We start from the raw sequence: 24,539 nt of genomic DNA, 5'->3' as shown, positions 1-24,539 counted from the left end.
ATTCCAGTTGACTAAAACACAGCATCAATCTTTACACAGGTAATGATTAAAACAGTGACTAGAATGAAAGTATCAGAAGCCTGGCTAGCTCAGTCGGTAGAGCATGAGACTCTTAATGTCAGGGTTGTGGATTCGAGCCCCACGTTGGGCATTTCTGTTACCTTTCTCTCTCTCTTTCGGCAGCTTTCATTTGGATTCATCGAGCATACCTTTTGAGACAAAGTTCAGCGTTTCTACCACAGTTGGTATGACTAAGCTGAGTCTCTGTGGCACAATCGGTTAGCACGTTCGGCTGTTAACCAAAAGGTTAGTTGTTTGAGCCCACCCAGGGACGAATGAAGGCTTTCGCTGCCTTGCAACTGCTAACACATACACCGGGCAATTATCCTGGGCCACGTGCTGTCTAGCATTACATGTTGACATCAGGATTTAGCAGCAGTTTGTTGTCCAGTGCCTCTTTTGGACAATTTTTTTTATTCCAGTTGCCAGGTGAACTGAGCAAAACCATCCCTGTCCAGAGATGGATTGCCCACACCATATTTCACTCTGGCAAGCTGCGGCCAGATTTACAGCTGTGGTATGAGTCCCCTGGTCCAGCTCTTATTTACCACCAGACACCAACACCTGACAGGTTCTGCACCCACCGGTTAATGGTGTGGATGCCCTACGACCTGTGGAAGGTGAGGTTCTCCTGCCCAACTTGTGGCAAGAATCTGACAGGTTATGGTGTCCACAAGAGGGCTCGAAAGGTCCTGGACATTGACAGATACTACCTGATGTTGACTGAGACACTCAGGTGCACTGTGTGTTCTCTGAACTATCTGTCAACAAGTCAGATTGTCCGCGACCAACTTGACCTGCCACACCAGAAAATGTTCAGACTGATTCTGACCCGCAAGTAAGTATAGCAGAGTAGAAAATGTGGTAGTTATGTAGACCCAAACCACTGACCCTCCAATAATTACCTGCAATTAATTACAGCGACAATGCGCATTTCAGGTATGCCTGTGACATCCTTGTCATTAGGTTGCTTCGGGACAGGACATTGGGCAACAGTCCGGCTCGACTGGTGAAGCAGCTGAGAGAAAACCATGGGGAGGAATGGCTGAAGAGGTTGGCACACTATCTTGGAGAGTGTGCTGACTTTGTTGATCGACCCAGCCTTTTTCCCGTGGCCTGCCAGAAGCCTCCAGAGCCCATCGACATCCCCACCAGTCGTTGGCTACTCTCAGTGTATGGCAGGGACATCCTCTCCAGGCTAGACCACATTAAGGCCAGCATCACATCCATCTTTGGGACTATATTAAAGATGGATTCGACCAAACAGGTAATGCATCACTGACTCTGTGTTAGGCTTGAATGTTTTTAAATTCTATAATATTGCTATATTATTATTGTTGGCTGTGATAAAATTCGAACATAAATGCTTTGCTACATTTATAAATTCCAGATCACAAAGAAGCTGGCTGGTCATGGAGGGGGGAAAACGCTCTGGTTGACCTCCATTAGCAATGAGATTGGATAGATTCTGACTAGTGTCCTGACAGTGCAAGAGTTGCCAGGGCTGGACAGAATGGTGGCTGGTGTCATGGAGCAGTACCCCCAGGCAGCTGTTCCACCCCCAATGCTGCTCTATGTGGACTGTGGCTGCTGCATAAATGAGGGAGCGACCAGTAAGTTGCAGAATAGGTTTGGAGAATGGCCAGATCTTCACATAAGGCTGTGGGTGGGTGATAACATAAGGGTGTGGGTGATCTGGCATTTTATGAGGCAGCTGGCTGTGGGCTGCACCACTGATGCCCATTCCCTATACCCCACCTTTATTGGACGCCTGTCCGCCTGGATCTTTGAGTGAGATGCAGGAGATCTCAGCGAGTTGCGGAAGGCTAAAAAAAAACAGCTGATGCAGGAGGGTGTGCCATCTATAAGTGATGACATGGTGGACAGAAGCATCACCAAAAAGGATCTTAGCCGTTACTGCCGCAGGAGGACACGTGGCGAGGAAGACACCATATGCCTTATTGAGAGGCTGCTGCAGGAACTCAGGGGAGCAAATGGGAGGGACCTTAATGTGTGCCCTTAATGGATGAGGTCTAGCGTGTTCAAAACCCTCCTGTCAGATGCATCCAGGATGTGCCTGGAGTGCCACTCTATACAGAGGTAGGCACCACCACAAAGTCTGGGGTCATCCTGACAAAATATCGGTGTGCTAGAGGGTCCACGTCCCAGGAGTCTTTTCACTGCCACCTGAACAGGTTCATTCCAGGTTGGTATCTCACATGTGTGAACTTTTAAATAATTTTTAAAATGTAGAAAAGTGTGCCTTTTTATTAATTAGCTTTTTTCTGCTAAGAACCAGTGCCAATGCACTAAATTTTCAACTATCCCTCCTGGAAGGCCTGAACAGGTGGAACCAGGATCGAGGGACTGCGGCTGTGACCAGCAAGCCAGCATCCCTTCTCACATACTCCGGGGATATGGCCCACTCTGTCAACACCAACAGCCTGAAGGTGTTTGGTCGGGCTTTTATACCAACATTCAGGCCTCCTGCCCAATACACCGGTATGTCCTACACTTAACTATGTGCATAATACTTTTGGTTTGGGGGTGTTCATTGTTATTTATTTGTATTTTTTTATTATTTGCATCACCAAAGCCAACCATGCGGTGAGTGGCAAATACAGAAGTCTAGATATTATTGAAAGTCTTTGTAGTATTATTATGTAATGCTTTAAATATGATAAGTCATATATGTCTGTGTCTTTTTGTTCTCCATTTGTAGGAGAGCTGCTTGGTGTTGACTACCTCCTGAGTCAGACTGGACAGCCCATGGCATTAAACCCAGACTCAGAGGAGACAGAGGAAATGTTGGAGGATGTGGATGAAGGTGGGGAAGAAGATGAGGGCTTCGGGGAGGACGAAGTATATGATATAACTGTGCCAAGTCTCTCCAATGACCCAAACTTCTCCATCTCCTCTCACTTCCTGCCCTCCTCTCAGCCCATTGCCACGACCCAAGCTGCTGTCTCTTCCATCCACCCTGCTGCCTCCACCGCCCTGGAAACTAACTCCTCCATCCATCCTCCAGCCTCCACCGCCCTGGCAACTACCTCCTCTATCCATCCTCCAGCCTTCACCGACCTGGCTGCGACCTCCTCCATCCACCCTCCAGCCTCCACCACTCTGACTGCCACCTCCTCTGCTGTTTCCACTGGCACTTCCTGAAGTGTTTATTTTTAATATTGACATTTAAATATTTTCAGGGGTCTTTTGTTTTGTAAATTTCTAATTTATTTGTTTTTATCATTTATTTTACAATTGAAAATATCTTTGCTTATTTCATTTTGTGTTGTTATTTATTTTTGTTTAATTTATTTGCACATTTTGTATTATTTTTATTTATTCCAAGAATCATTTATTTATGTAAATTGCTTTATTTATGTGTGTGTTTTTTCTCTTCTTTTGCACTTGTTTGCACTGCTGTTGAGCTATTATATTGTAAATGTAAATAATTGGCTATGACTAATTTTAAATAAATGTTTGGTCATTTTAACTGTTTCTCTGCTTGTTTCTTTAGTTGGTTGTGTTTTGCTATAGTATAATTCAAAAAATTAAATAGGCACAAAATGAAATAGTCCAGAAAATAATGTTTCAATAAAGAAACTAGTTTGTAGTTTCTCTATACTTAGCAGAAATGTACTTAAAAGCAAATATATAAAAAAAATTAAAAAAGCTAATAAAATATGTAGTATTGATCAAATATCAATAGTACAAATAAATTATTAAAAACTAAATAAAAAATATTTTCCTCTTCCGCCCCTTTTTCTTCTCTTCTTTCTCTTTTTTTCCTCCTTTTCTTCTCTGTTTTCCTCTCCCTTTCTTCCCCCTTCGTAACAGACTATTGTTCCCCAACACTCACCAATGTATATAAAGCAGAAATGGGAAAGGGAAGCCAATATAATAATAACAAATGAGGAATGGTTAACTATTTGAAAAACACAGATGGTCACAATTAATTCAGATTCATGAAGGGAATTTATTTGGAAAAATGTAATCAGGTTCTTTATAACACCTGAAATAAAATACTTTCAAACTAGAGATCAATAAATGGTGAATGCTGGAGAAAATGTGGAAATGTATTGGCAGATCATTTCCACATAGTTTGGGATTGTAATATTATACACACCTATTGGCAAGATTTAAATAAAGAGATAAATGCAATAATAGTATTGAATCTGGAATGTAATTTTAAAACTATGTACCTGGGAATTTTAACGTTAACTTTTTAGAGTATATAAAAAGCGATAATAGGGCCCAATATTGCTAGGTCGAATGGGGGCATTATTATTCTAAACAAATATCAGAACATTTTGTTTAATCATTTGACCAAATGGCGATGATTCCACCTTTTCTGATCACTAGCGACATTTTGCTCTGTATTTATCATGGGAAACATTACCGTTTTACAAGTTATGTAGAAAACATCTGCTATAACGTTACCTTGCTGTCGATTGTAACTTATCACTTAACAGAAATACACACAGTATAATAAACTAATAATAAAGTAGTGTTACATCTGGCTTACCTGATTCAAAGATGACGATTATAATAAAAGTGTTGTGTGATTGGTCAAAAGTAAGCCATCAAGGAAAAACGCGATTGGTCAAAAATACGTCACAGCAAAAAGAAATGCGATTGGTCAAAAGTAAGCCACTGAAGTGAAACGCGATTGGTCGAAATGACGTCAGCACAAAGACAAACGCGATTGGTCAAAAGTAAGCCACCGAGGTGAGACGTGATTGGCTTATGTGGGCTTACTTTGGGCTTACTTTGGCTCTGTAGACGGGATGCTGCAGGCGCAAGCGAGAGCTAGTGGGATCGATGCCCGCATTCTCCACTTCTGTTTTCATGCCTTTCACACTGGCTTTTATTGCAAAGCTGGTTGCACCTGGAGGGTTTAGAGCGAATTTCCTTACGTCAGCTTTGCCGGTTCTGTGTAGTACTAATCATTGCAATCCTTCAGAAGCCCTATCAAGTCACAGTTTTCTTTTATTCAATGGCGCGTCCGCAGTGGGAAATCAAAGCACTAAATATATAGCAGAGTGCTGTCGATTAGCCCATAGGAATCATCACCACAAGCGATGTGACCACCTGGGAGAAAGATAGCGTTTTGGTCAAATGGAAGCAGGTGGACTTAAGGGTGAAGCGGCTAGGCTTTTTGGGTGACTTTCATTCAACTGACCCTGTGCCCAAAACAGAACAACAACATTGCTTTGCCGAAACCCGGGATCGAATCAGGGACCTTTAGATCTTCAGTCTAACGCTCTCCCAACTGAGCTATTTCGGCTGCCATGACACAGCTTTCCTGCAGCAGGGATGTCTGTGAGACCAAGCTGAGCCCTTAAGTGCATCTGAGGCATAAGAGAGTAAAAATTTGGCCAGTACGGGTATCGAACCCGCGACCTTGTCATTATTAGCACCACGCTCTAACCAACTGAGCTAACCGGCCGTTTTAATACCAGTGTGCTGGAAAACCCAGAGTTAGTGTCATTCTTTGGCCTTCAAGGGAACAGGATGCTATTTTAACTTTTTTTGTGCGGTGCTGGCAAAAGAAAAACAGGTCCCACCGAGATTTGACCTCGGATCACTGGATTCAGAGTCCAGACAGCTAACCATTACACCATGGAACCTTAAGATGACATAGAGCTGCTGCCCGACATGAAGATGATGAATTAAAAAAATGGCCTTGCAGGAAACTAGCAGAAGGTCCATCCAAGGCAAGGCCAATGTGCATTGATTTCTGAGTAACTCGTCATTCGGCATGCAGGGCTCCTCACACATTTACTGGAGCAGGACTAGGTAGAGCCTTCAAAAGAAAAGCACGCTATTCTAGGCAATTTGACGACTAAATGGCAGGCAGGGCAAAGAAGCCACCACAGAACAGATGTGATCTTATTTTTTCTTTTTTGACCACGTCTAAAATGTTCAATTTGGCTTGTGAAAAGGGGAATTAGCTCAAATGGTAGAGCGCTCGCTTAGCATGTGAGAGGTAGCGGGATCGATGCCAGCATTCTCCACTTGTGTTTTCATGCCTTTCACAGTGGCTTTTATTGCAAAGCTGGTTGCACCTGGAGGGTTTAGAGCGAATTTCCTTACGTCAGCTTTGCCGGTTCTGTGTAGTACTAATCATTGCAATCCTTCAGAAGCCCTATCAAGTCACAGTTTTCTTTTATTCAATGGCGCGTCCGCAGTGGGAAATCAAAGCACTAAATATATAGCAGAGTGCTGTCGATTAGCCCATAGGAATCATCACCACAAGCGATGTGACCACCTGGGAGAAAGATAGCGTTTTGGTCAAATGGAAGCAGGTGGACTTGAGGGTGAAGCAGCTGGACTTGAAGGTCCTAGAAAACCCATAGTAACTGTTATTCTCTGGCCTTCAAGGGAATAGAATGCTATTTTAGCTTTTTTGTGCTGTGCTGGCAAAAAAAAACAGGTCCCATCTAGATTTGAATTTAGATCGCTGGATGCAGAGTGCTATCCATTACATTATGGAACCTCAAGATGGTGTAGAGCTGCTGCCCGAGATGAAGATGATGAATTAAAAAACTGGCCTTGCAGGAAAGTAGCGGAAGGTCCATCCAAGGCAAGGCCAATGTGCATTGATTTCTGAGTAACTCGTCATTCGGCATGCAGGGCTCCTCACACATTTACTGGAGCATTACTAGGTAGGGCTTTCAAAAGAAAAGCACGCCATTCTAGGCAATTTGACGACTAAATGGCAGGCAGGGCAAAGAAGCCACCACAGAACAGATGTGATATTATTTTTTCTTTTTCGACCACGTCTAAAATGTTAAATTTTGACTTTGAAAAGGGGAATTAGCTTAAATGGTAGAACGGTCGCTTAGCATGCATGAGAGAGGTAGCTGGATCGATGCCCGCATTATCCACTTCTGTTTTCATGCCTTTCCCACTGGCTTTTATTGCAAAGCTGGTTGCACCTGGAGCGTTTAGAGCGAATTTCCTTACGTCAGCTTTGCCGGTTCTATATAGTACTAATCATTGCAATTCTTCAGAAGCCCTATCAAGTCACAGTTTTCTTTTATTCAATGGCACGTCCGCAGTGGGAAATCAAAGCACTAAATATATAGCAGAGTGCTGTCAATTAAGCCATAGGAATCATCACCAGAAGCGATGTGACCACCTGGGAGAAAGATAGCGTTTTGGTCAAATGGAAGCAGGTGGACTTAAGGGTGAAGCGGCCAGGCTTTTTGGGTGACTTTCATTCAACTGACCCTGTGCCCAAAACAGAACAACAACATTGCTTTGCCGAAACCCGGGATCGAACCAGGGACCTTTAGATCTTCAGTCTAACGCTCGCCCAACTGAACTATTTCGGCTGCCATGACACAGCTTTCCTGCAGCAGGGATGTCTGTGAGACCAAGCTGAGCCCTTAAGTGCATCTGAGGCATAAGAGAGTAAAAATTTGGCGAGTACGGGTATCGAACCCGCGACCTTGGCGTTATTAGCACCACGCTCTAACCAACTGAGCTAACCGGCCGTTTTCTTTCCAGTGTGCTGGAAAACCCAGAGTTAGTGTCATTCTTTGGCCTTCAAGGGAACAGGATGCTATTTTAACTTTTTTTGTGCGCTGCTGGCAAAATAAAAACAGGTCCCACCGAGATTTGAACTCGAATCACTGGATTCAGAGTCCAGAGTGCTAACCATTACACCATGGAACCTTAAGATGATATAGAGCTGCTGCCCGACATGAAGATGATGAATTAAAAAAATGGCCTTGCAGGAAAGTAGCAGAAGGTCCATCCAAGGCAAGGCCAATGTGCATTGATTTCTGAGTAACTCGTCATTCGGCATGCAGGGCTCCTCACACATTTACTGGAGCAGGACTAGGTAGGGCCTTCAAAAGAAAAGCACGCTATTCTAGGCAATTTGACGACTAAATGGCAGGCAGGGCAAAGAAGCCACCACAGAACAGATGTGATCTTATTTTATCTTTTTTGACCACGTCTAAAATGTTCAATTTGGCTTGTGAAAAGGGGAATTAGCTTAAATGGTAGAGCGCTCGCTTAGCATGTGAGAGGAAGCGGGATCGATGCCTGCATTCTCCACTTGTGTTTTCATGCCTTTCACAGTGGCTTTTATTGCAAAGCTGGTTGCACCTGGAGGGTTTAGAGCGAATTTCCTTACGTCAGCTTTGCCGGTTCTGTGTAGTACTAATCATTGCAATCCTTCAGAAGCCCTATCAAGTCACAGTTTTCTTTTATTCAATGGCGCGTCCGCAGTGGGAAATCAAAGCACTAAATATATAGCAGAGTGCTGTCGATTAGCCCATAGGAATCATCACCAGAAGCGATGTGACCACCTGGGAGAAAGATAGCGTTTTGGTCAAATGGAAGCAGGTGGACTTGAGGGTGAAGCAGCTGGACTTGAGGGTCCTAGAAACCCCATAGTAACTGTTATTCTCTGGCCTTCAAGGGAATAGAATGCTATTTTAGTTTTTTTGTGCGGTGCTGGCAAAAAAAAAACAGGTCCCATCTAGATTTGAATTTAGATCGCTGGATGCAGAGTGCTATCCATTACATTATGGAACCTCAAGATGGTGTAGAGCTGCTGCCCGAGATGAAGATGATGAATTAAAAACTGGCCTTGCAGGAAAGTAGCGGAAGGTCCATCCAAGGCAAGGCCAATGTGCATTGATTTCTGAGTAACTCGTCATTCGGCATGCAGGGCTCCTCACACATTTACTGGAGCATTACTAGGTAGGGCCTTCAAAAGAAAAGCAGGCCATTCCAGGCAATTTGACGACTAAATGGCAGGCAGGGCAAAGAAGCCACCACAGAACAGATGTGATATTATTTTTTCTTTTTCGACCACGTCTAAAATGTTCAATTTTGACTGTGAAAAGGGGAATTAGCTTAAATGGTAGAACGGTCGCTTAGCATGCATGAGAGAGGTAGCTGGATCGATGCCCGCATTATCCACTTCTGTTTTCATGCCTTTCACACTGGCTTTTATTGCAAAGCTGGTTGCACCTGGAGGGTTTAGAGCGAATTTCCTTACGTCAGCTTTGCCGGTTCTGTATAGTACTAATCATTGCAATCCTTCAGAAGCCCTATCAAGTCACAGTTTTCTTTTATTCGATGGCGCGTCCGCAGTGGGAAATCAAAGCACTAAATATATAGCAGAGTGCTGTCGATTAGGCCATAGGAATCATCACCAGAAGCGATGTGACCACCTGGGAGAAAGATAGCGTTTTGGTCAAATGGAAGCAGGTGGACTTAAGGGTGAAGCGGCTAGGCTTTTTGGGTGACTGACCCTGACCCTGTGCCCAAAACAGAACAACAACATTGCTTTGCCGAAACCCGGGATCGAACCAGGTACCTTTAGATCTTCAGTATAACGCTCTCCCAACTGAGCTATTTCGGCTACCATGACACAGCTTTCCTGCAGCAGGGATGTCTGTGAGACCAAGCTGAGCCCTTAAGTGCATCTGAGGCATAAGAGAGTAAAAATTTGGCCATTACGGGTATCGAACCCGCGACCTTGGCGTTATTAGCACCACGCTCTAACCAACTGAGCTAACCGGCCGTTTTCTTACCAGTGTGCTGGAAAACCCAGAGTTAGTGTCATTCTTTGGCCTTCAAGGGAACAGGATGCTATTTTAACTTTCTTTGTGCGGTGCTGGCAAAATAAAAACAGGTCCCACCGAGATTTGAACTCGGATCACTGGATTCAAAGCCCAGAGTGCTAACCATTACACCATGGAACCTTAATGATACAGAGCTGTTGCCCGACATGAAGATGATGAATTAAAAAAATGGCCTTGCAGGAAAGTAGCAGAAGGTCCATCCAAGGCAAGGCCAATGTGCATTGATTTCTGAGTAACTCGTCATTCGGCATGCAGGGCTCCTCACACATTTACTGGAGCAGGACTAGGTAGGGCCTTCAATAGAAAAGTACGCTATTCTAGGCAATTTGACGACTAAATGGCAGGCAGGGCAAAGAAGCCACCACAGAACAGATGTGATATTATTTTTTCTTTTTCGACCACGTCTAAAATGTTCAATTTTGACTTTGAAAAGGGGAATTAGCTTAAATGGTAGAACGGTCGCTTAGCATGCATGAGAGAGGTAGCTGGATCGATGCCCGCATTATCCACTTCTGTTTTCATGCCTTCCACACTGGCTTTTATTGCAAAGCTGGTTGCACCTGGAGCGTTTAGAGCGAATTTCCTTACGTCAGCTTTGCCGGTTCTGTATAGTACTAATCATTGCAATCCTTCAGAAGCCCTATCAAGTCACAGTTTTCTTTTATTCAATGGCGCGTCCGCAGTGGGAAATCAAAGCACTAAATATATAGCAGAGTGCTGTCAATTAGGCCATAGGAATCATCACCAGAAGCGATGTGACCACCTGGGAGAAAGATAGCGTTTTGGTCAAATGGAAGCAGGTGGACTTAAGGGTGAAGCGGCCAGGCTTTTTGGGTGACTTTCATTCAACTGACCCTGTGCCCAAAACAGAACAACAACATTGCTTTGCCGAAACCCGGGATCGAACCAGGGACCTTTAGATCTTCAGTTTAACGCTCTACCAACTGAGCTATTTCGGCTGCCATGACACAGCTTTCCTGCAGCAGGGATGTCTGTGAGACCAAGCTGAGCCCTTAAGTGCATCTGAGGCATAAGAGAGTAAAAATTTGGCCAGTACGGGTATCGAACCCACGACCTTGTCATTATTAGCACCACGCTCTAACCAACTGAGCTAAACGGCCGTTTTCTTTAGAGCGAATTTCCTTATGTCAGCTTTGCCGGTTCTGTGCAGTACTAATCATTGCAATCCTTCAGAAGCCCTATCAAGTCACAGTTTTCTTTTATTCAATGGCGCGTCCGCAGTGGGAAATCAAAGCACTAAATATATAGCAGAGTGCTGTCGATTAGCCCATAGGAATCATCACCAGAAGCGATGTGACCACCTGGGAGAAAGATAGCGTTTTGGTCAAATTGAAGCAGGTGGACTTGAGGGTGAAGCAGCTGGACTTGAGGGTCCTAGAAAACCCATAGTAACTGTTATTCTCTGGCCTTCAAGGGAATAGAATGCTATTTTAGCTTTTTTGTGCGGTGCTGGCAAAAAAAACAGGTCCCATCTAGATTTGAATTTAGATCGCTGGATGCAGAGTGCTATCCATTACATTATGGAACCTCAAGATGGTGTAGAGCTGCTGCCCGAGATGAAGATGATGAATTAAAAAACTGGCCTTGCAGGAAAGTAGCGGAAGGTCCATCCAAGGCAAGGCCAATGTGCATTGATTTCTGAGTAACTCGTCATTCGGCATGCAGGGCTCCTCACACATTTACTGGAGCATTACTAGGTAGGGCCTTCAAAAGAAAAGCACGCCATTCTAGGCAATTTGACGACTAAATGGCAGGCAGGGCAAAGAAGCCACCACAGAACAGATGTGATATTATTTTTTTCTTTTTCGACCACGTCTAAAATGTTCAATTTTGACTGTGAAAAGGGGAATTAGCTTAAATGGTAGAACGGTCGCTTAGCATGCATGAGAGAGGTAGCTGGATCGATGCCCGCATTATCCCTTTCTGTTTTCATGCCTTTCACACTGGCTTTTATTGCAAAGCTGGTTGCACCTGGAGCATTTAGAGCGAATTTCCTTACGTCAGCTTTGCTGGTTCTGTATAGTACTAATCATTGCAATCCTTCAGAAGCCCTATCAAGTCACAGTTTTCTTTTATTCAATGGCGCGTCCGCAGTGGGAAATCAAAGCACTAAATATATAGCAGAGTGCTGTCGATTAGGCCATAGGAATCATCACCAGAAGCGATGTGACCACCTGGGAGAAAGATAGCGTTTTGGTCAAATGGAAGCAGGTGGACTTAAGGGTGAAGCGGCTAGGCTTTTTGGGTGACTTTCATTCAACTGACCCTGTGCCCAAAACAGAACAACAACATTGCTTTGCCGAAACCCGGGATCGAACCAGGGACCTTTAGATCTTCAGTCTAACGCTCTCCCAACTGAGCTATTTCGGCTGCCATGACACAGCTTTCCTGCAGCAGGGATGTCTGTGAGACCAAGCTGAGCCCTTAAGTGCATCTGAGGCATAAGAGAGTAAAAATTTGGCCAGTATGGGTATCAAACCCAAAATCCTTGTCGTTATTAGCACCACGCTCTAACCAACTGAGCTAAACGGCCGTTTTCTTACCAGTGTGCTGGAAAACCCAGAGTTAGTGTCATTCTTTGGCCTTCAAGGGAACAGGATGCTATTTTAACTTTTTTTGTGCGGTGCTGGCAAAATAAAAACAGGTCCCTCCGAGATTTGAACTCGGATCACTGGAATCAGAGTCCAGAGTGCTAACCATTACACCATGGAACCTTAAGATGAGTTAGAGCTGCTGCCCGACATGAAGATGATGAATTAAAAAAATGGCCTTGCAGGAAAGTAGCAGAAGGTCCATCCAAGGCAAGGCCAATGTGCATTGATTTCTGAGTAACTCGTCATTCGGCATGCAGGGCTCCTCACACATTTACTGGAGCAGGACTAGGTAGGGCCTTCAAAAGAAAAGCACGCTATTCTAGGCAATTTGACGACTAAATGGCAGGCAGGGCAAAGAAGCCACCACAGAACAGATGTGATCTTATTTTTTCTTTTTTGACCACATCTAAAATGTTCAATTTGGCTTGTGAAAAGGGGAATTAGCTCAAATGGTAGAGCGCTCGCTTAGCATCTGAGAGGAAGCGGGATCGATGCCCGCATTCTCCACTTCTGTTTTCATGCCTTTCACAGTGGCTTTTATTGCAAAGCTGGTTGCACCTGGAGGGTTTAGAGCGAATTTCCTTATGTCAGCTTTGCCGGTTCTGTGTAGTACTAATCATTGCAATCCTTCAGAAGCCCTATCAAGTCACAGTTTACTTTTATTCAATGGCGCGTCCGCAGTGGGAAATCAAAGCACTAAATATATAGCAGAGTGCTGTCGATTAGCCCATAGGAATCATCACCAGAAGCGATGTGACCACCTGGGAGAAAGATAGCGTTTTGGTCAAAAGGAAGCAGGTGGACTTGAGGGTGAAGCAGCTGGACTTGAGGGTCCTAGAAAACCCATAGTAACTGTTATTCTCTGGCCTTCAAGGGAATAGAATGCTATTTTAGCTTTTTTGTGCGGTGCTGGCAAAAAAAAACAGGTCCCATCTAGATTTGAATTTAGATCGCTGGATGCAGAGTGCTATCCATTACATTATGGAACCTCAAGATGGTGTAGAGCTGCTGCCCGAGATGAAGATGATGAATTAAAAAACTGGCCTTGCAGGAAAGTAGCGGAAGGTCCATCCAAGGCAAGGCCAATTTGCATTGATTTCTGAGTAACTCGTCATTCGGCATGCAGGGCTCCTCACACATTTACTGGAGCATTACTAGGTAGGGCCTTCAAAAGAAAAGCACGCCATTCTAGGCAATTTGACGACTAAATGGCAGGCAGGGCAAAGAAGCCACCACAGAACAGATGTGATATTATTTTTTCTTTTTCGACCACGTCTAAAATGTTCAATTTTGACTGTGAAAAGGGGAATTAGCTTAAATGGTAGAACGGTCGCTTAGCATGCATGAGAGAGGTAGCTGGATCGATGCCCGCATTATCCACTTCTGTTTTCATGCCTTTCACACTGGCTTTTATTGCAAAGCTGGTTGCACCTGGAGCATTTAGAGCGAATTTCCTTACGTCAGCTTTGCTGGTTCTGTATAGTACTAATCATTGCAATCCTTCAGAAGCCCTATCAAGTCACAGTTTTCTTTTATTCAATGGCGCGTCCGCAGTGGGAAATCAAAGCACTAAATATATAGCAGAGTGCTGTCGATTAGGCCATAGGAATCATCACCAGAAGCGATGTGACCACCTGGGAGAAAGATAGCGTTTTGGTCAAATGGAAGCAGGTGGACTTAAGGGTGAAGCGGCTAGGCTTTTTGGGTGACTTTCATTCAACTGACCCTGTGCCCAAAACAGAACAACAACATTGCTTTGCCGAAACCCGGGATCGAACCAGGGACCTTTAGATCTTCAGTCTAACGCTCTCCCAACTGAGCTATTTCGGCTGCCATGACACAGCTTTCCTGCAGCAGGGATGTCTGTGAGACCAAGCTGAGCCCTTAAGTGCATCTGAGGCATAAGAGAGTAAAAATTTGGCCAGTACGGGTCTCGAACCCGCGACCTTGGCGTTATTAACACCACGCTCTAACCAACTGAGCTAACCGGCCGTTTTCTTTAGAGCGAATTTCCTTATGTCAGCTTTGCCGGTTCTGTGCAGTACTAATCATTGCAATCCTTCAGAAGCCCTATCAAGTCACAGTTTTCTTTTATTCAATGGCGCGTCCGCAGTGGGAAATCAAAGCACTAAATATATAGCAGAGTGCTGTCGATTAGCCCATAGGAATCATCACCAGAAGCGATGTGACCACCTGGGAGAAAGATAGCGTTTTGGTCAAATGGAAGCAGGTGGACTTGAGGGTGAAGCAGCTGGACTTGAGGGTCCTAGAAAACCCATAGTAACTGTTATTCTCTGGCCTTCAAGGGAATAGAATGCTATTTTAGCTTTTTTGTGCGGTGCTGGCAAAAAAAAAACAGGTCCCATCTAGATTTGAATTTAGATCGCTGGATGCAGAGTGCTATCCATTACATTATGGAACCTCAAGATGGTGTAGAGCTGCTGCCCGAGATGAAGATGATGAATTAAAAAACTGGCCTTGCAGGAAAGTAGCGGAAGGTCCATCCAAGGCAAGGCCAATGTGCATTGATTTCTGAGTAACTCGTCATTCGGCATGCAGGGCTCCTCACACATTTACTGGAGCATTACTAGGTAGGGCCTTCAAAAGAAAAGCACGCCATTCTAGGCAATTTGACGACTAAATGGCAGGCAGGGCAAAGAAGCCACCACAGAACAGATGTGATATTATTTTTTCTTTTTCGACCACGTCTAAAATGTTCAATTTTGACTGTGAAAAGGGTAATTAGCTTAAATGGTAGAACGGTCACTTAGCATGCATGAGAGAGGTAGCTGGATCGATGCCCGCATTATCCACTTCTGTTTTCATGCCTTTCACACTGGCTTTTATTGCAAAGCTGGTTGCACCTGGAGGGTTTAGAGCGAATTTCCTTACGTCAGCTTTGCCGGTTCTGTATAGTACTAATCATTGCAATCCTTCAGAAGCCCTATCAAGTCACAGTTTTCTTTTATTCGATGGCGCGTCCGCAGTGGGAAATCAAAGCACTAAATATATAGCAGAGTGCTGTCGATTAGGCCATAGGAATCATCACCAGAAGCGATGTGACCACCTGGGAGAAAGATAGCGTTTTGGTCAAATGGAAGCAGGTGGACTTAAGGGTGAAGCGGCTAGGCTTTTTGGGTGACTGACCCTGACCCTGTGCCCAAAACAGAACAACAACATTGCTTTGCCGAAACCCGGGATCGAACCAGGGACCTTTAGATCTTCAGTATAACGCTCTCCCAACTGAGCTATTTCGGCTACCATGACACAGCTTTCCTGCAGCAGGGATGTCTGTGAGACCAAGCTGAGCCCTTAAGTGCATCTGAGGCATAAGAGAGTAAAAATTTGGCCATTACGGGTATCGAACCCGCGACCTTGGCGTTATTAGCACCACGCTCTAACCAACTGAGCTAACCGGCCGTTTTCTTACCAGTGTGCTGGAAAACCCAGAGTTAGTGTCATTCTTTGGCCTTCAAGGGAACAGGATGCTATTTTAACTTTCTTTGTGCGGTGCTGGCAAAATAAAAACAGGTCCCACTGAGATTTGAACTCGGATCACTGGATTCAAAGCCCAGAGTGCTAACCATTACACCATGGAACCTTAATGATACAGAGCTGTTGCCCGACATGAAGATGATGAATTAAAAAAATGGCCTTGCAGGAAAGTAGCAGAAGGTCCATCCAAGGCAAGGCCAATGTGCATTGATTTCTGAGTAACTCGTCATTCGGCATGCAGGGCTCCTCACACATTTACTGGAGCAGGACTAGGTAGGGCCTTCAATAGAAAAGCACGCTATTCTAGGCAATTTGACGACTAAATGGCAGGCAGGGCAAAGAAGCCACCACAGAACAGATGTGATATTATTTTTTCTTTTTCGACCACGTCTAAAATGTTCAATTTTGACTTTGAAAAGGGGAATTAGCTTAAATGGTAGAACGGTCGCTTAGCATGCATGAGAGAGGTAGCTGGATCGATGCCCGCATTATCCACTTCTGTTTTCATGCCTTCCACACTGGCTTTTATTGCAAAGCTGGTTGCACCTGGAGCGTTTAGAGCGAATTTCCTTACGTCAGCTTTGCCGGTTCTGTATAGTACTAATCATTGCAATCCTTCAGAAGCCCTATCAAGTCACAGTTTTCTTTTATTCAATGGCGCGTCCGCAGTGGGAAATCAAAGCACTAAATATATAGCAGAGTGCTGTCAATTAGGCCATAGGAATCATCACCAGAAGCGATGTGACCACCTGGGAGAAAGATAGCGTTTTGGTCAAATGGAAGCAGGTGGACTTAAGGGTGAAGCGGCCAGGCTTTTTGGGTGACTTTCATTCAACTGACCCTGTGCCCAAAACAGAACAACAACATTGCTTTGCCGAAACCCGGGATCGAACCAGGGACCTTTAGATCTTCAGTTTAACGCTCTACCAACTATTATTTTTTCTTTTTCGACCACGTCTAAAATGTTCAATTTTGACTTTGAAAAGGGGAATTAGCCCTTAAGTGCATCTGAGGCATAAGAGAGTAAAAATTTGGCCAGTACGGGTCTCGAACCCGCGACCTTGGCGTTATTAGCACCACGCTCTAACCAACTGAGCTAACCGGCCGTTTTCTTTAGAGCGAATTTCCTTATGTCAGCTTTGCCGGTTCTGTGCAGTACTAATCATTGCAATCCTTCAGAAGCCCTATCAAGTCACAGTTTTCTTTTATTCAATGGCGCGTCCGCAGTTGGGAAATCAAAGCACTAAATATATAGCAGAGTGCTGTCGATTAGCCCATAGGAATCATCACCAGAAGCGATGTGACCACCTGGGAGAAAGATAGCGTTTTGGTCAAATTGAAGCAGGTGGACTTGAGGGTGAAGCAGCTGGACTTGATGGTCCTAGAAAACCCATAGTAACTGTTATTCTCTGGCCTTCAAGGGAATAGAATGCTATTTTAGCTTTTTTGTGCGGTGCTGGCAAAAAAAAACAGGTCCCATCTAGATTTGAATTTAGATCGCTGGATGCAGAGTGGTATCCATTACATTATGGAACCTCAAGATGGTGTAGAGCTGCTGCCCGAGATGAAGATGATGAATTAAAAAACTGGCCTTGCAGGAAAGTAGCGGAAGGTCCATCCAAGGCAAGGCCAATGTGCATTGATTTCTGAGTAACTCGTCATTCGCCATGCAGGGCTCCTCACACATTTACTGGAGCATTACTAGGTAGGGCCTTCAAAAGAAAAGCAGGCCATTCCAGGCAATTTGACGACTAAATGGCAGGCAGGGCAAAGAAGCCACCACAGAACAGATGTGATCTTATTTTTTCTTTTTTGACCACGTCTAAAATGTTCAATTTGGCTTGTGAAAAGGGGAATTAGCTCAAATGGTAGAGCGCTCGCTTAGCATTTGAGAGGTAGCGGGATCGATGCCTGCATTCTCCACTTGTGTTTCATGCCTTTCACAGTGGCTTTTATTGCAAAGCTGGTTGCACCTGGAGGGTTTAGAGCGAATTTTCTTATGTCAGCTTTGCCGGTTCTGTGTAGTACTAATCATTGCAATCCTTCAGAAGCTCTATCAAGTCACAGTTTTCTTTTATTCAATGGAGCGTCCGCAGTGGGAAATCAAAGCACTAAATATATAGCAGAGTGCTGTCGATTAGCCCATAGGAATCATCACCAGAAGCGATGTGACCACCTGGGAGAAAGATAGCGTTTTGGTCAAATGGAAGCAGGTGGACTTGAGGGTGAAGCAGCTGGACTTGAGGGTCCTAGAAAACCCATAGTAACTGTTATTCTCTGGCCTTCAAGGGAATAGAATGCTATTTTAGCTTTTTTGTGCGGTGCTGGCAAAAAAAACAGGTCCCATCTAGATTTGAATTTAGATCGCTGGATGCAGAGTGCTATCCATTACATTATGGAACCTCAAGATGGTGTAGAGCTGCTGCCCGAGATGAAGATGATGAATTAAAAAACTGGCCTTGCAGGAAAGTAGCGGAAGGTCCATCCAAGGACAAGGCCAATGTGCATTGATTTCTGAGTAACTCGTCATTCGGCATGCAGGGCTCCTCACACATTTACTGGAGCATTACTAGGTAGGGCCTTCAAAAGAAAAGCACGCCATTCTAGGCAATTTGACGACTAAATGGCAGGCAGGGCAAAGAAGCCACCACAGAACAGATGTGATATTATTTTTTCTTTTTCGACCACGTCTAAAATGTTCAATTTTGACTGTGAAAAGGGGAATTAGCTTAAATGGTAGAACGGTCAGCTTAGCATGCATGAGAGAGGTAGCTGGATCGATGCCCGCATTATCCACTTCTGTTTTCATGCCTTTCACACTGGCTTTTATTGCAAAGCTGGTTGCACCTGGAGGCATTTAGAGCGAATTTCCTTACGTCAGCTTTGCTGGTTCTGTATAGTACTAATCATTGCAATCCTTCAGAAGCCCTATCAAGTCACAGTTTTCTTTTATTCGATGGCGCGTCCGCAGTGGGAAATCAAAGCACTAAATATATAGCAGAGTGCTGTCGATTAGGCCATAGGAATCATCACCAGAAGCGATGTGACCACCTGGGAGAAAGATAGCGTTTTGGTCAAATGGAAGCAGGTGGACTTAAGGGTGAAGCGGCTAGGCTTTTTGGGTGACTGACCCTGACCCTGTGCCCAAAACAGAACAACAACATTGCTTTGCCGAAACCCGGGATCGAACCAGGGACCTTTAGATCTTCAGTATAACGCTCTCCCAACTGAGCTATTTCAGCTACCATGACACAGCTTTCCTGCAGCAGGGATGTCTGTGAGACCAAGCTGAGCCCTTAAGTGCATCTGAGGCATAAGAGAGGCATCGAACCCGCGACCTTGGCGTTATTAGCACCACGCTCTAACCAACTGAGCTAAACGGCCGTTTTCTTACCAGTTTGCTGGAAAACCCAGAGTTAGTGTCATTCTTTGGCCTTCAAGGGAACAGGATGCTATTTTAACTTTCTTTGTGCGGTGCTGGCAAAATAAAAACAGGTCCCACCGAGATTTGAACTCGGATCACTGGATTCAAAGTCCAGAGTGCTAACCATTACACCATGGAACCTTAATGATACAGAGCTGCTGCCCGACATGAAGATGATGAATTAAAAAAATGGCCTTGCAGGAAAGTAGCAGAAGGTCCATCCAAGGCAAGGCCAATGTGCATTGATTTCTGAGTAACTCGTCATTCGGCATGCAGGGCTCCTCACACATTTACTGGAGCAGGACTAGGTAGGGCCTTCAATAAAAAAGCACGCTATTCTAGGCAATTTGACGACTAAATGGCAGGCAGGGCAAAGAAGCCACCACAGAACAGATGTGATCTTATTTTTTCTTTTTTGACCACATCTAAAATGTTCAATTTGGCTTGTGAAAAGGGGAATTAGCTCAAATGGTAGAGCGCTCGCTTAGCATGTGAGAGGAAGCGGGATCGATGCCCGCATTCTCCACTTCTGTTTTCATGCCTTTCACAGTGGCTTTTATTGCAAAGCTGGTTGCACCTGGAGGGTTTAGAGCGAATTTCCTTATGTCAGCTTTGCCGGTTCTGTGTAGTACTAATCATTGCAATCCTTCAGAAGCCCTATCAAGTCACAGTTTACTTTTATTCAATGGCGCGTCCGCAGTGGGAAATCAAAGCACTAAATATATAGCAGAGTGCTGTCGATTAGCCCATAGGAATCATCACCAGAAGCGATGTGACCACCTGGGAGAAAGATAGCACTTTGGTCAAAAGGAAGCAGGTGGACTTGAGGGTGAAGCAGCTGGACTTGAGGGTCCTAGAAAACCCATAGTAACTGTTATTCTCTGGCCTTCAAGGGAATAGAATGCTATTTTAGCTTTTTTGTGCGGTGCTGGCAAAAAAAAACAGGTCCCATCTAGATTTGAATTTAGATCGCTGGATGCAGAGTGCTATCCATTACATTATGGAACTTCAAGATGGTGTAGAGCTGCTGCCCGAGATGAAGATGATGAATTAAAAAACTGGCCTTGCAGGAAAGTAGCGGAAGGTCCATCCAAGGCAAGGCCAATTTGCATTGATTTCTGAGTAACTCGTCATTCGGCATGCAGGGCTCCTCACACATTTACTGGAGCATTACTAGGTAGGGCCTTCAAAAGAAAAGCACGCCATTCTAGGCAATTTGACGACTAAATGGCAGGCAGGGCAAAGAAGCCACCACAGAACAGATGTGATATTATTTTTTCTTTTTCGACCACGTCTAAAATGTTCAATTTTGACTGTGAAAAGGGGAATTAGCTTAAATGGTAGAACGGTCGCTTAGCATGCATGAGAGAGGTAGCTGGATCGATGCCCGCATTATCCACTTCTGTTTTCATGCCTTTCACACTGGCTTTTATTGCAAAGCTGGTTGCACCTGGAGCATTTAGAGCGAATTTCCTTACGTCAGCTTTGCTGGTTCTGTATAGTACTAATCATTGCAATCCTTCAGAAGCCCTATCAAGTCACAGTTTTCTTTTATTCAATGGCGCGTCCGCAGTGGGAAATCAAAGCACTAAATATATAGCAGAGTGCTGTCGATTAGGCCATAGGAATCATCACCAGAAGCGATGTGACCACCTGGGAGAAAGATAGCGTTTTGGTCAAATGGAAGCAGGTGGACTTAAGGGTGAAGCGGCTAGGCTTTTTGGGTGACTTTCATTCAACTGACCCTGTGCCCAAAACAGAACAACAACATTGCTTTGCCGAAACCCGGGATCGAACCAGGGACCTTTAGATCTTCAGTCTAACGCTCTCCCAACTGAGCTATTTCGGCTGCCATGACACCGCTTTCCTGCAGCAGGGATGTCTGTGAGACCAAGCTGAGCCCTTAAGTGCATCTGAGGCATAAGAGAGTAAAAATTTGGCCAGTACGGGTCTCGAACCCGCGACCTTGGCGTTATTAGCACCACGCTCTAACCAACTGAGCTAACCGGCCGTTTTCTTTAGAGCGAATTTCCTTATGTCAGCTTTGCCGGTTCTGTGCAGTACTAATCATTGCAATCCTTCAGAAGCCCTATCAAGTCACAGTTTTCTTTTATTCAATGGCGCGTCCGCAGTGGGAAATCAAAGCACTAAATATATAGCAGAGTGCTGTCGATTAGCCCATAGGAATCATCACCAGAAGCGATGTGACCACCTGGGAGAAAGATAGCGTTTTGGTCAAATTGAAGCAGGTGGACTTGAGGGTGAAGCAGCTGGACTTGATGGTCCTAGAAAACCCATAGTAACTGTTATTCTCTGGCCTTCAAGGGAATAGAATGCTATTTTAGCTTTTTTGTGCGGTGCTGGCAAAAAAAAACAGGTCCCATCTAGATTTGAATTTAGATCGCTGGATGCAGAGTGGTATCCATTACATTATGGAACCTCAAGATGGTGTAGAGCTGCTGCCCGAGATGAAGATGATGAATTAAAAAACTGGCCTTGCAGGAAAGTAGCGGAAGGTCCATCCAAGGCAAGGCCAATGTGCATTGATTTCTGAGTAACTCGTCATTCGGCATGCAGGGCTCCTCACACATTTACTGGAGCATTACTAGGTAGGGCCTTCAAAAGAAAAGCAGGCCATTCCAGGCAATTTGACGACTAAATGGCAGGCAGGGCAAAGAAGCCACCACAGAACAGATGTGATCTTATTTTTTCTTTTTTGACCACGTCTAAAATGTTCAATTTGGCTTGTGAAAAGGGGAATTAGCTCAAATGGTAGAGCGCTCGCTTAGCATTTGAGAGGTAGCGGGATCGATGCCTGCATTCTCCACTTGTGTTTTCATGCCTTTCACAGTGGCTTTTATTGCAAAGCTGGTTGCACCTGGAGGGTTTAGAGCGAATTTTCTTATGTCAGCTTTGCCGGTTCTGTGTAGTACTAATCATTGCAATCCTTCAGAAGCCCTATCAAGTCACAGTTTTCTTTTATTCAATGGCGCGTCCGCAGTGGGAAATCAAAGCACTAAATATATAGCAGAGTGCTGTCGATTAGCCCATAGGAATCATCACCAGAAGCGATGTGACCACCTGGGAGAAAGATAGCGTTTTGGTCAAATGGAAGCAGGTGGACTTGAGGGTGAAGCAGCTGGACTTGAGGGTCCTAGAAAACCCATAGTAACTGTTATTCTCTGGCCTTCAAGGGAATAGAATGCTATTTTAGCTTTTTTGTGCGGTGCTGGCAAAAAAAAACAGGTCCCATCTAGATTTGAATTTAGATCGCTGGATGCAGAGTGCTATCCATTACATTATGGAACCTCAAGATGGTGTAGAGCTGCTGCCCGAGATGAAGATGATGAATTAAAAAACTGGCCTTGCAGTAGAGTAGCGGAAGGTCCATCCAAGGCAAGGCCAATGTGCTTTGATTTCTGAGTAACTCGTCATTCGGCATGCAGGGCTCCTCACACATTTACTGGAGCATTACTAGGTAGGGCCTTCAAAAGAAAAGCACGCCATTCTAGGCAATTTGACGACTAAATGGCAGGCAGGGCAAAGAAGCCACCACAGAACAGATGTGATATTATTTTTTCTTTTTCGACCACGTCTAAAATGTTCAATTTTGACTGTGAAAAGGGTAATTAGCTTAAATGGTAGAACGGTCGCTTAGCATGCATGAGAGAGGTAGCTGGATCGATGCCCGCATTATCCACTTCTGTTTTCATGCCTTTCACACTGGCTTTTATTGCAAAGCTGGTTGCACCTGGAGGGTTTAGAGCGAATTTCCTTACGTCAGCTTTGCCGGTTCTGTATAGTACTAATCATTGCAATCCTTCAGAAGCCCTATCAAGTCACAGTTTTCTTTTATTCGATGGCGCGTCCGCAGTGGGAAATCAAAGCACTAAATATATAGCAGAGTGCTGTCGATTAGGCCATAGGAATCATCACCAGAAGCGATGTGACCACCTGGGAGAAAGATAGCGTTTTGGTCAAATGGAAGCAGGTGGACTTAAGGGTGAAGCGGCTAGGCTTTTTGGGTGACTGACCCTGACCCTGTGCCCAAAACAGAACAACAACATTGCTTTGCCGAAACCCGGGATCGAACCAGGGACCTTTAGATCTTCAGTATAACGCTCTCCCAACTAAGCTATTTCAGCTACCATGACACAGCTTTCCTGCAGCAGGGATGTCTGTGAGACCAAGCTGAGCCCTTAAGTGCATCTGAGGCATAAGAGAGTAAAAATTTGACCAGTACGGGTATCGAACCCGCGACCTTGGCGTTATTAGCACCACGCTCTAACCAACTGAGCTAAACGGCCGTTTTCTTACCAGTGTGCTGGAAAACCCAGAGTTAGTGTCATTCTATGGCCTTCAAGGGAACAGGATGCTATTTTAACTTTCTTTGTGCGGTGCTGGCAAAATAAAAACAGGTCCCACCGAGATTTGAACTCGGATCACTGGATTCAAAGTCCAGAGTGCTAACCATTACACCATGGAACCTTAATGATACAGAGCTGTTGCCCGACATGAAGATGATGAATTAAAAAAATGGCCTTGCAGGAAAGTAGCAGAAGGTCCATCCAAGGCAAGGCCAATGTGCATTGATTTCTGAGTAACTCGTCATTCGGCATGCAGGGCTCCTCACACATTTACTGGAGCAGGACTAGGTAGGGCCTTCAAAAGAAAAGCACGCTATTCTAGGCAATTTGACGACTAAATGGCAGGCAGGGCAAAGAAGCCACCACAGAACAGATGTGATCTTATTTTTTCTTTTTTGACCACGTCTAAAATGTTCAACTTGGCTTGTGAAAAGGGGAATTAGCTCAAATGGTAGAGCGCTCGCTTTGCATGTGAGAGGTAGCGGGATCGATGCCCGCATTCTCCACTTGTGTTTTCATGCCTTTCAAACTGGCTTTTATTGCAAAGCTGGTTGCACCTGGAGGGTTTAGAGCGAATTTCCTTACGTCAGCTTTGCCGGTTCTGTGCAGTACTAATCATTGCAATCCTTCAGAAGCCCTATCAAGTCACAGTTTTCTTTTATTCAATGGTGCGTCCGCAGTGGGAAATCAAAGCACTAAATATATAGCAGAGTGCTGTCGATTAGCCCATAGGAATCATCACCACAAGCGATGTGACCACCTGGGAGAAAGATAGCGTTTTGGTCAAATGGAAGCAGGTGGACTTAAGGGTGAAGCGGCCAGGCTTTTTGGGTGACTTTCATTCAACTGACCCTGTGCCCAAAACAGAACAACAACATTGCTTTGCCGAAACCCGGGATCGAACCAGGGACCTTTAGATCTTCAGTTTAACGCTCTACCAACTGAGCTATTTCGGCTGCCATGACAC

At 44.7% G+C, this 24,539-nt stretch overlaps 1 protein-coding gene and 25 non-coding genes across 26 annotated transcripts; 1 reads left to right on the top strand and 25 right to left on the bottom strand.

Moving 5' to 3' along the window:
- The first annotated feature begins 1,903 nt into the window (after positions 1-1,903).
- On the top strand, positions 1,904-3,225 carry LOC130223503 (uncharacterized). Its single transcript, XM_056456347.1, has 4 exons — positions 1,904-2,034; positions 2,121-2,255; positions 2,354-2,562; positions 2,783-3,225. Exons 1-4 carry the CDS (start codon positions 1,904-1,906, stop codon positions 3,223-3,225), a joined length of 918 nt encoding a protein of 305 aa, XP_056312322.1.
- A 2,049-nt stretch (positions 3,226-5,274) lies between these two features.
- On the bottom strand, positions 5,275-5,347 carry trnaf-gaa (transfer RNA phenylalanine (anticodon GAA)). The gene has a single exon. It is a non-coding gene; the product is annotated as a tRNA-Phe (tRNA).
- An 88-nt stretch (positions 5,348-5,435) lies between these two features.
- On the bottom strand, positions 5,436-5,509 carry trnai-aau (transfer RNA isoleucine (anticodon AAU)). Its single transcript has one exon. It is a non-coding gene; the product is annotated as a tRNA-Ile (tRNA).
- Positions 5,510-7,327: 1,818 nt separating this feature from the next.
- trnaf-gaa (transfer RNA phenylalanine (anticodon GAA)) lies at positions 7,328-7,400 on the bottom strand. The gene has a single exon. It is a non-coding gene; the product is annotated as a tRNA-Phe (tRNA).
- An 88-nt stretch (positions 7,401-7,488) lies between these two features.
- trnai-aau (transfer RNA isoleucine (anticodon AAU)) lies at positions 7,489-7,562 on the bottom strand. Its single transcript has one exon. It is a non-coding gene; the product is annotated as a tRNA-Ile (tRNA).
- A 109-nt stretch (positions 7,563-7,671) lies between these two features.
- trnaq-cug (transfer RNA glutamine (anticodon CUG)) lies at positions 7,672-7,743 on the bottom strand. Its single transcript has one exon. It is a non-coding gene; the product is annotated as a tRNA-Gln (tRNA).
- Positions 7,744-9,375: 1,632 nt separating this feature from the next.
- On the bottom strand, positions 9,376-9,448 carry trnaf-gaa (transfer RNA phenylalanine (anticodon GAA)). The gene has a single exon. It is a non-coding gene; the product is annotated as a tRNA-Phe (tRNA).
- Positions 9,449-9,536: 88 nt separating this feature from the next.
- On the bottom strand, positions 9,537-9,610 carry trnai-aau (transfer RNA isoleucine (anticodon AAU)). Its single transcript has one exon. It is a non-coding gene; the product is annotated as a tRNA-Ile (tRNA).
- Positions 9,611-9,719: 109 nt separating this feature from the next.
- Positions 9,720-9,791, bottom strand: trnaq-uug (transfer RNA glutamine (anticodon UUG)). The gene has a single exon. It is a non-coding gene; the product is annotated as a tRNA-Gln (tRNA).
- A 766-nt stretch (positions 9,792-10,557) lies between these two features.
- On the bottom strand, positions 10,558-10,630 carry trnaf-gaa (transfer RNA phenylalanine (anticodon GAA)). The gene has a single exon. It is a non-coding gene; the product is annotated as a tRNA-Phe (tRNA).
- Positions 10,631-11,989: 1,359 nt separating this feature from the next.
- trnaf-gaa (transfer RNA phenylalanine (anticodon GAA)) lies at positions 11,990-12,062 on the bottom strand. Its single transcript has one exon. It is a non-coding gene; the product is annotated as a tRNA-Phe (tRNA).
- Positions 12,063-12,334: 272 nt separating this feature from the next.
- trnaq-cug (transfer RNA glutamine (anticodon CUG)) lies at positions 12,335-12,406 on the bottom strand. The gene has a single exon. It is a non-coding gene; the product is annotated as a tRNA-Gln (tRNA).
- Positions 12,407-14,043: 1,637 nt separating this feature from the next.
- On the bottom strand, positions 14,044-14,116 carry trnaf-gaa (transfer RNA phenylalanine (anticodon GAA)). Its single transcript has one exon. It is a non-coding gene; the product is annotated as a tRNA-Phe (tRNA).
- An 88-nt stretch (positions 14,117-14,204) lies between these two features.
- trnai-aau (transfer RNA isoleucine (anticodon AAU)) lies at positions 14,205-14,278 on the bottom strand. Its single transcript has one exon. It is a non-coding gene; the product is annotated as a tRNA-Ile (tRNA).
- Positions 14,279-15,471: 1,193 nt separating this feature from the next.
- trnaf-gaa (transfer RNA phenylalanine (anticodon GAA)) lies at positions 15,472-15,544 on the bottom strand. Its single transcript has one exon. It is a non-coding gene; the product is annotated as a tRNA-Phe (tRNA).
- Positions 15,545-15,632: 88 nt separating this feature from the next.
- On the bottom strand, positions 15,633-15,706 carry trnai-aau (transfer RNA isoleucine (anticodon AAU)). The gene has a single exon. It is a non-coding gene; the product is annotated as a tRNA-Ile (tRNA).
- A 109-nt stretch (positions 15,707-15,815) lies between these two features.
- Positions 15,816-15,887, bottom strand: trnaq-uug (transfer RNA glutamine (anticodon UUG)). The gene has a single exon. It is a non-coding gene; the product is annotated as a tRNA-Gln (tRNA).
- A 926-nt stretch (positions 15,888-16,813) lies between these two features.
- Positions 16,814-16,887, bottom strand: trnai-aau (transfer RNA isoleucine (anticodon AAU)). Its single transcript has one exon. It is a non-coding gene; the product is annotated as a tRNA-Ile (tRNA).
- A 2,063-nt stretch (positions 16,888-18,950) lies between these two features.
- trnaf-gaa (transfer RNA phenylalanine (anticodon GAA)) lies at positions 18,951-19,023 on the bottom strand. The gene has a single exon. It is a non-coding gene; the product is annotated as a tRNA-Phe (tRNA).
- A 251-nt stretch (positions 19,024-19,274) lies between these two features.
- On the bottom strand, positions 19,275-19,346 carry trnaq-uug (transfer RNA glutamine (anticodon UUG)). The gene has a single exon. It is a non-coding gene; the product is annotated as a tRNA-Gln (tRNA).
- Positions 19,347-20,981: 1,635 nt separating this feature from the next.
- Positions 20,982-21,054, bottom strand: trnaf-gaa (transfer RNA phenylalanine (anticodon GAA)). Its single transcript has one exon. It is a non-coding gene; the product is annotated as a tRNA-Phe (tRNA).
- Positions 21,055-21,142: 88 nt separating this feature from the next.
- On the bottom strand, positions 21,143-21,216 carry trnai-aau (transfer RNA isoleucine (anticodon AAU)). The gene has a single exon. It is a non-coding gene; the product is annotated as a tRNA-Ile (tRNA).
- Positions 21,217-23,277: 2,061 nt separating this feature from the next.
- trnaf-gaa (transfer RNA phenylalanine (anticodon GAA)) lies at positions 23,278-23,350 on the bottom strand. Its single transcript has one exon. It is a non-coding gene; the product is annotated as a tRNA-Phe (tRNA).
- Positions 23,351-23,438: 88 nt separating this feature from the next.
- trnai-aau (transfer RNA isoleucine (anticodon AAU)) lies at positions 23,439-23,512 on the bottom strand. Its single transcript has one exon. It is a non-coding gene; the product is annotated as a tRNA-Ile (tRNA).
- A 109-nt stretch (positions 23,513-23,621) lies between these two features.
- On the bottom strand, positions 23,622-23,693 carry trnaq-uug (transfer RNA glutamine (anticodon UUG)). The gene has a single exon. It is a non-coding gene; the product is annotated as a tRNA-Gln (tRNA).
- A 762-nt stretch (positions 23,694-24,455) lies between these two features.
- trnaf-gaa (transfer RNA phenylalanine (anticodon GAA)) lies at positions 24,456-24,528 on the bottom strand. The gene has a single exon. It is a non-coding gene; the product is annotated as a tRNA-Phe (tRNA).
- Positions 24,529-24,539: the final 11 nt, after the last annotated feature.

The sequence above is a fragment of the Danio aesculapii genome, chromosome 4, assembly GCF_903798145.1.
Source record: "Danio aesculapii chromosome 4, fDanAes4.1, whole genome shotgun sequence".
Classification (NCBI taxonomy): Eukaryota; Metazoa; Chordata; class Actinopteri; order Cypriniformes; family Danionidae; genus Danio; species Danio aesculapii.
Note: the sequence above shows the minus strand (reverse complement) of the source record. Positions and strands in the feature narration are given on the sequence as shown.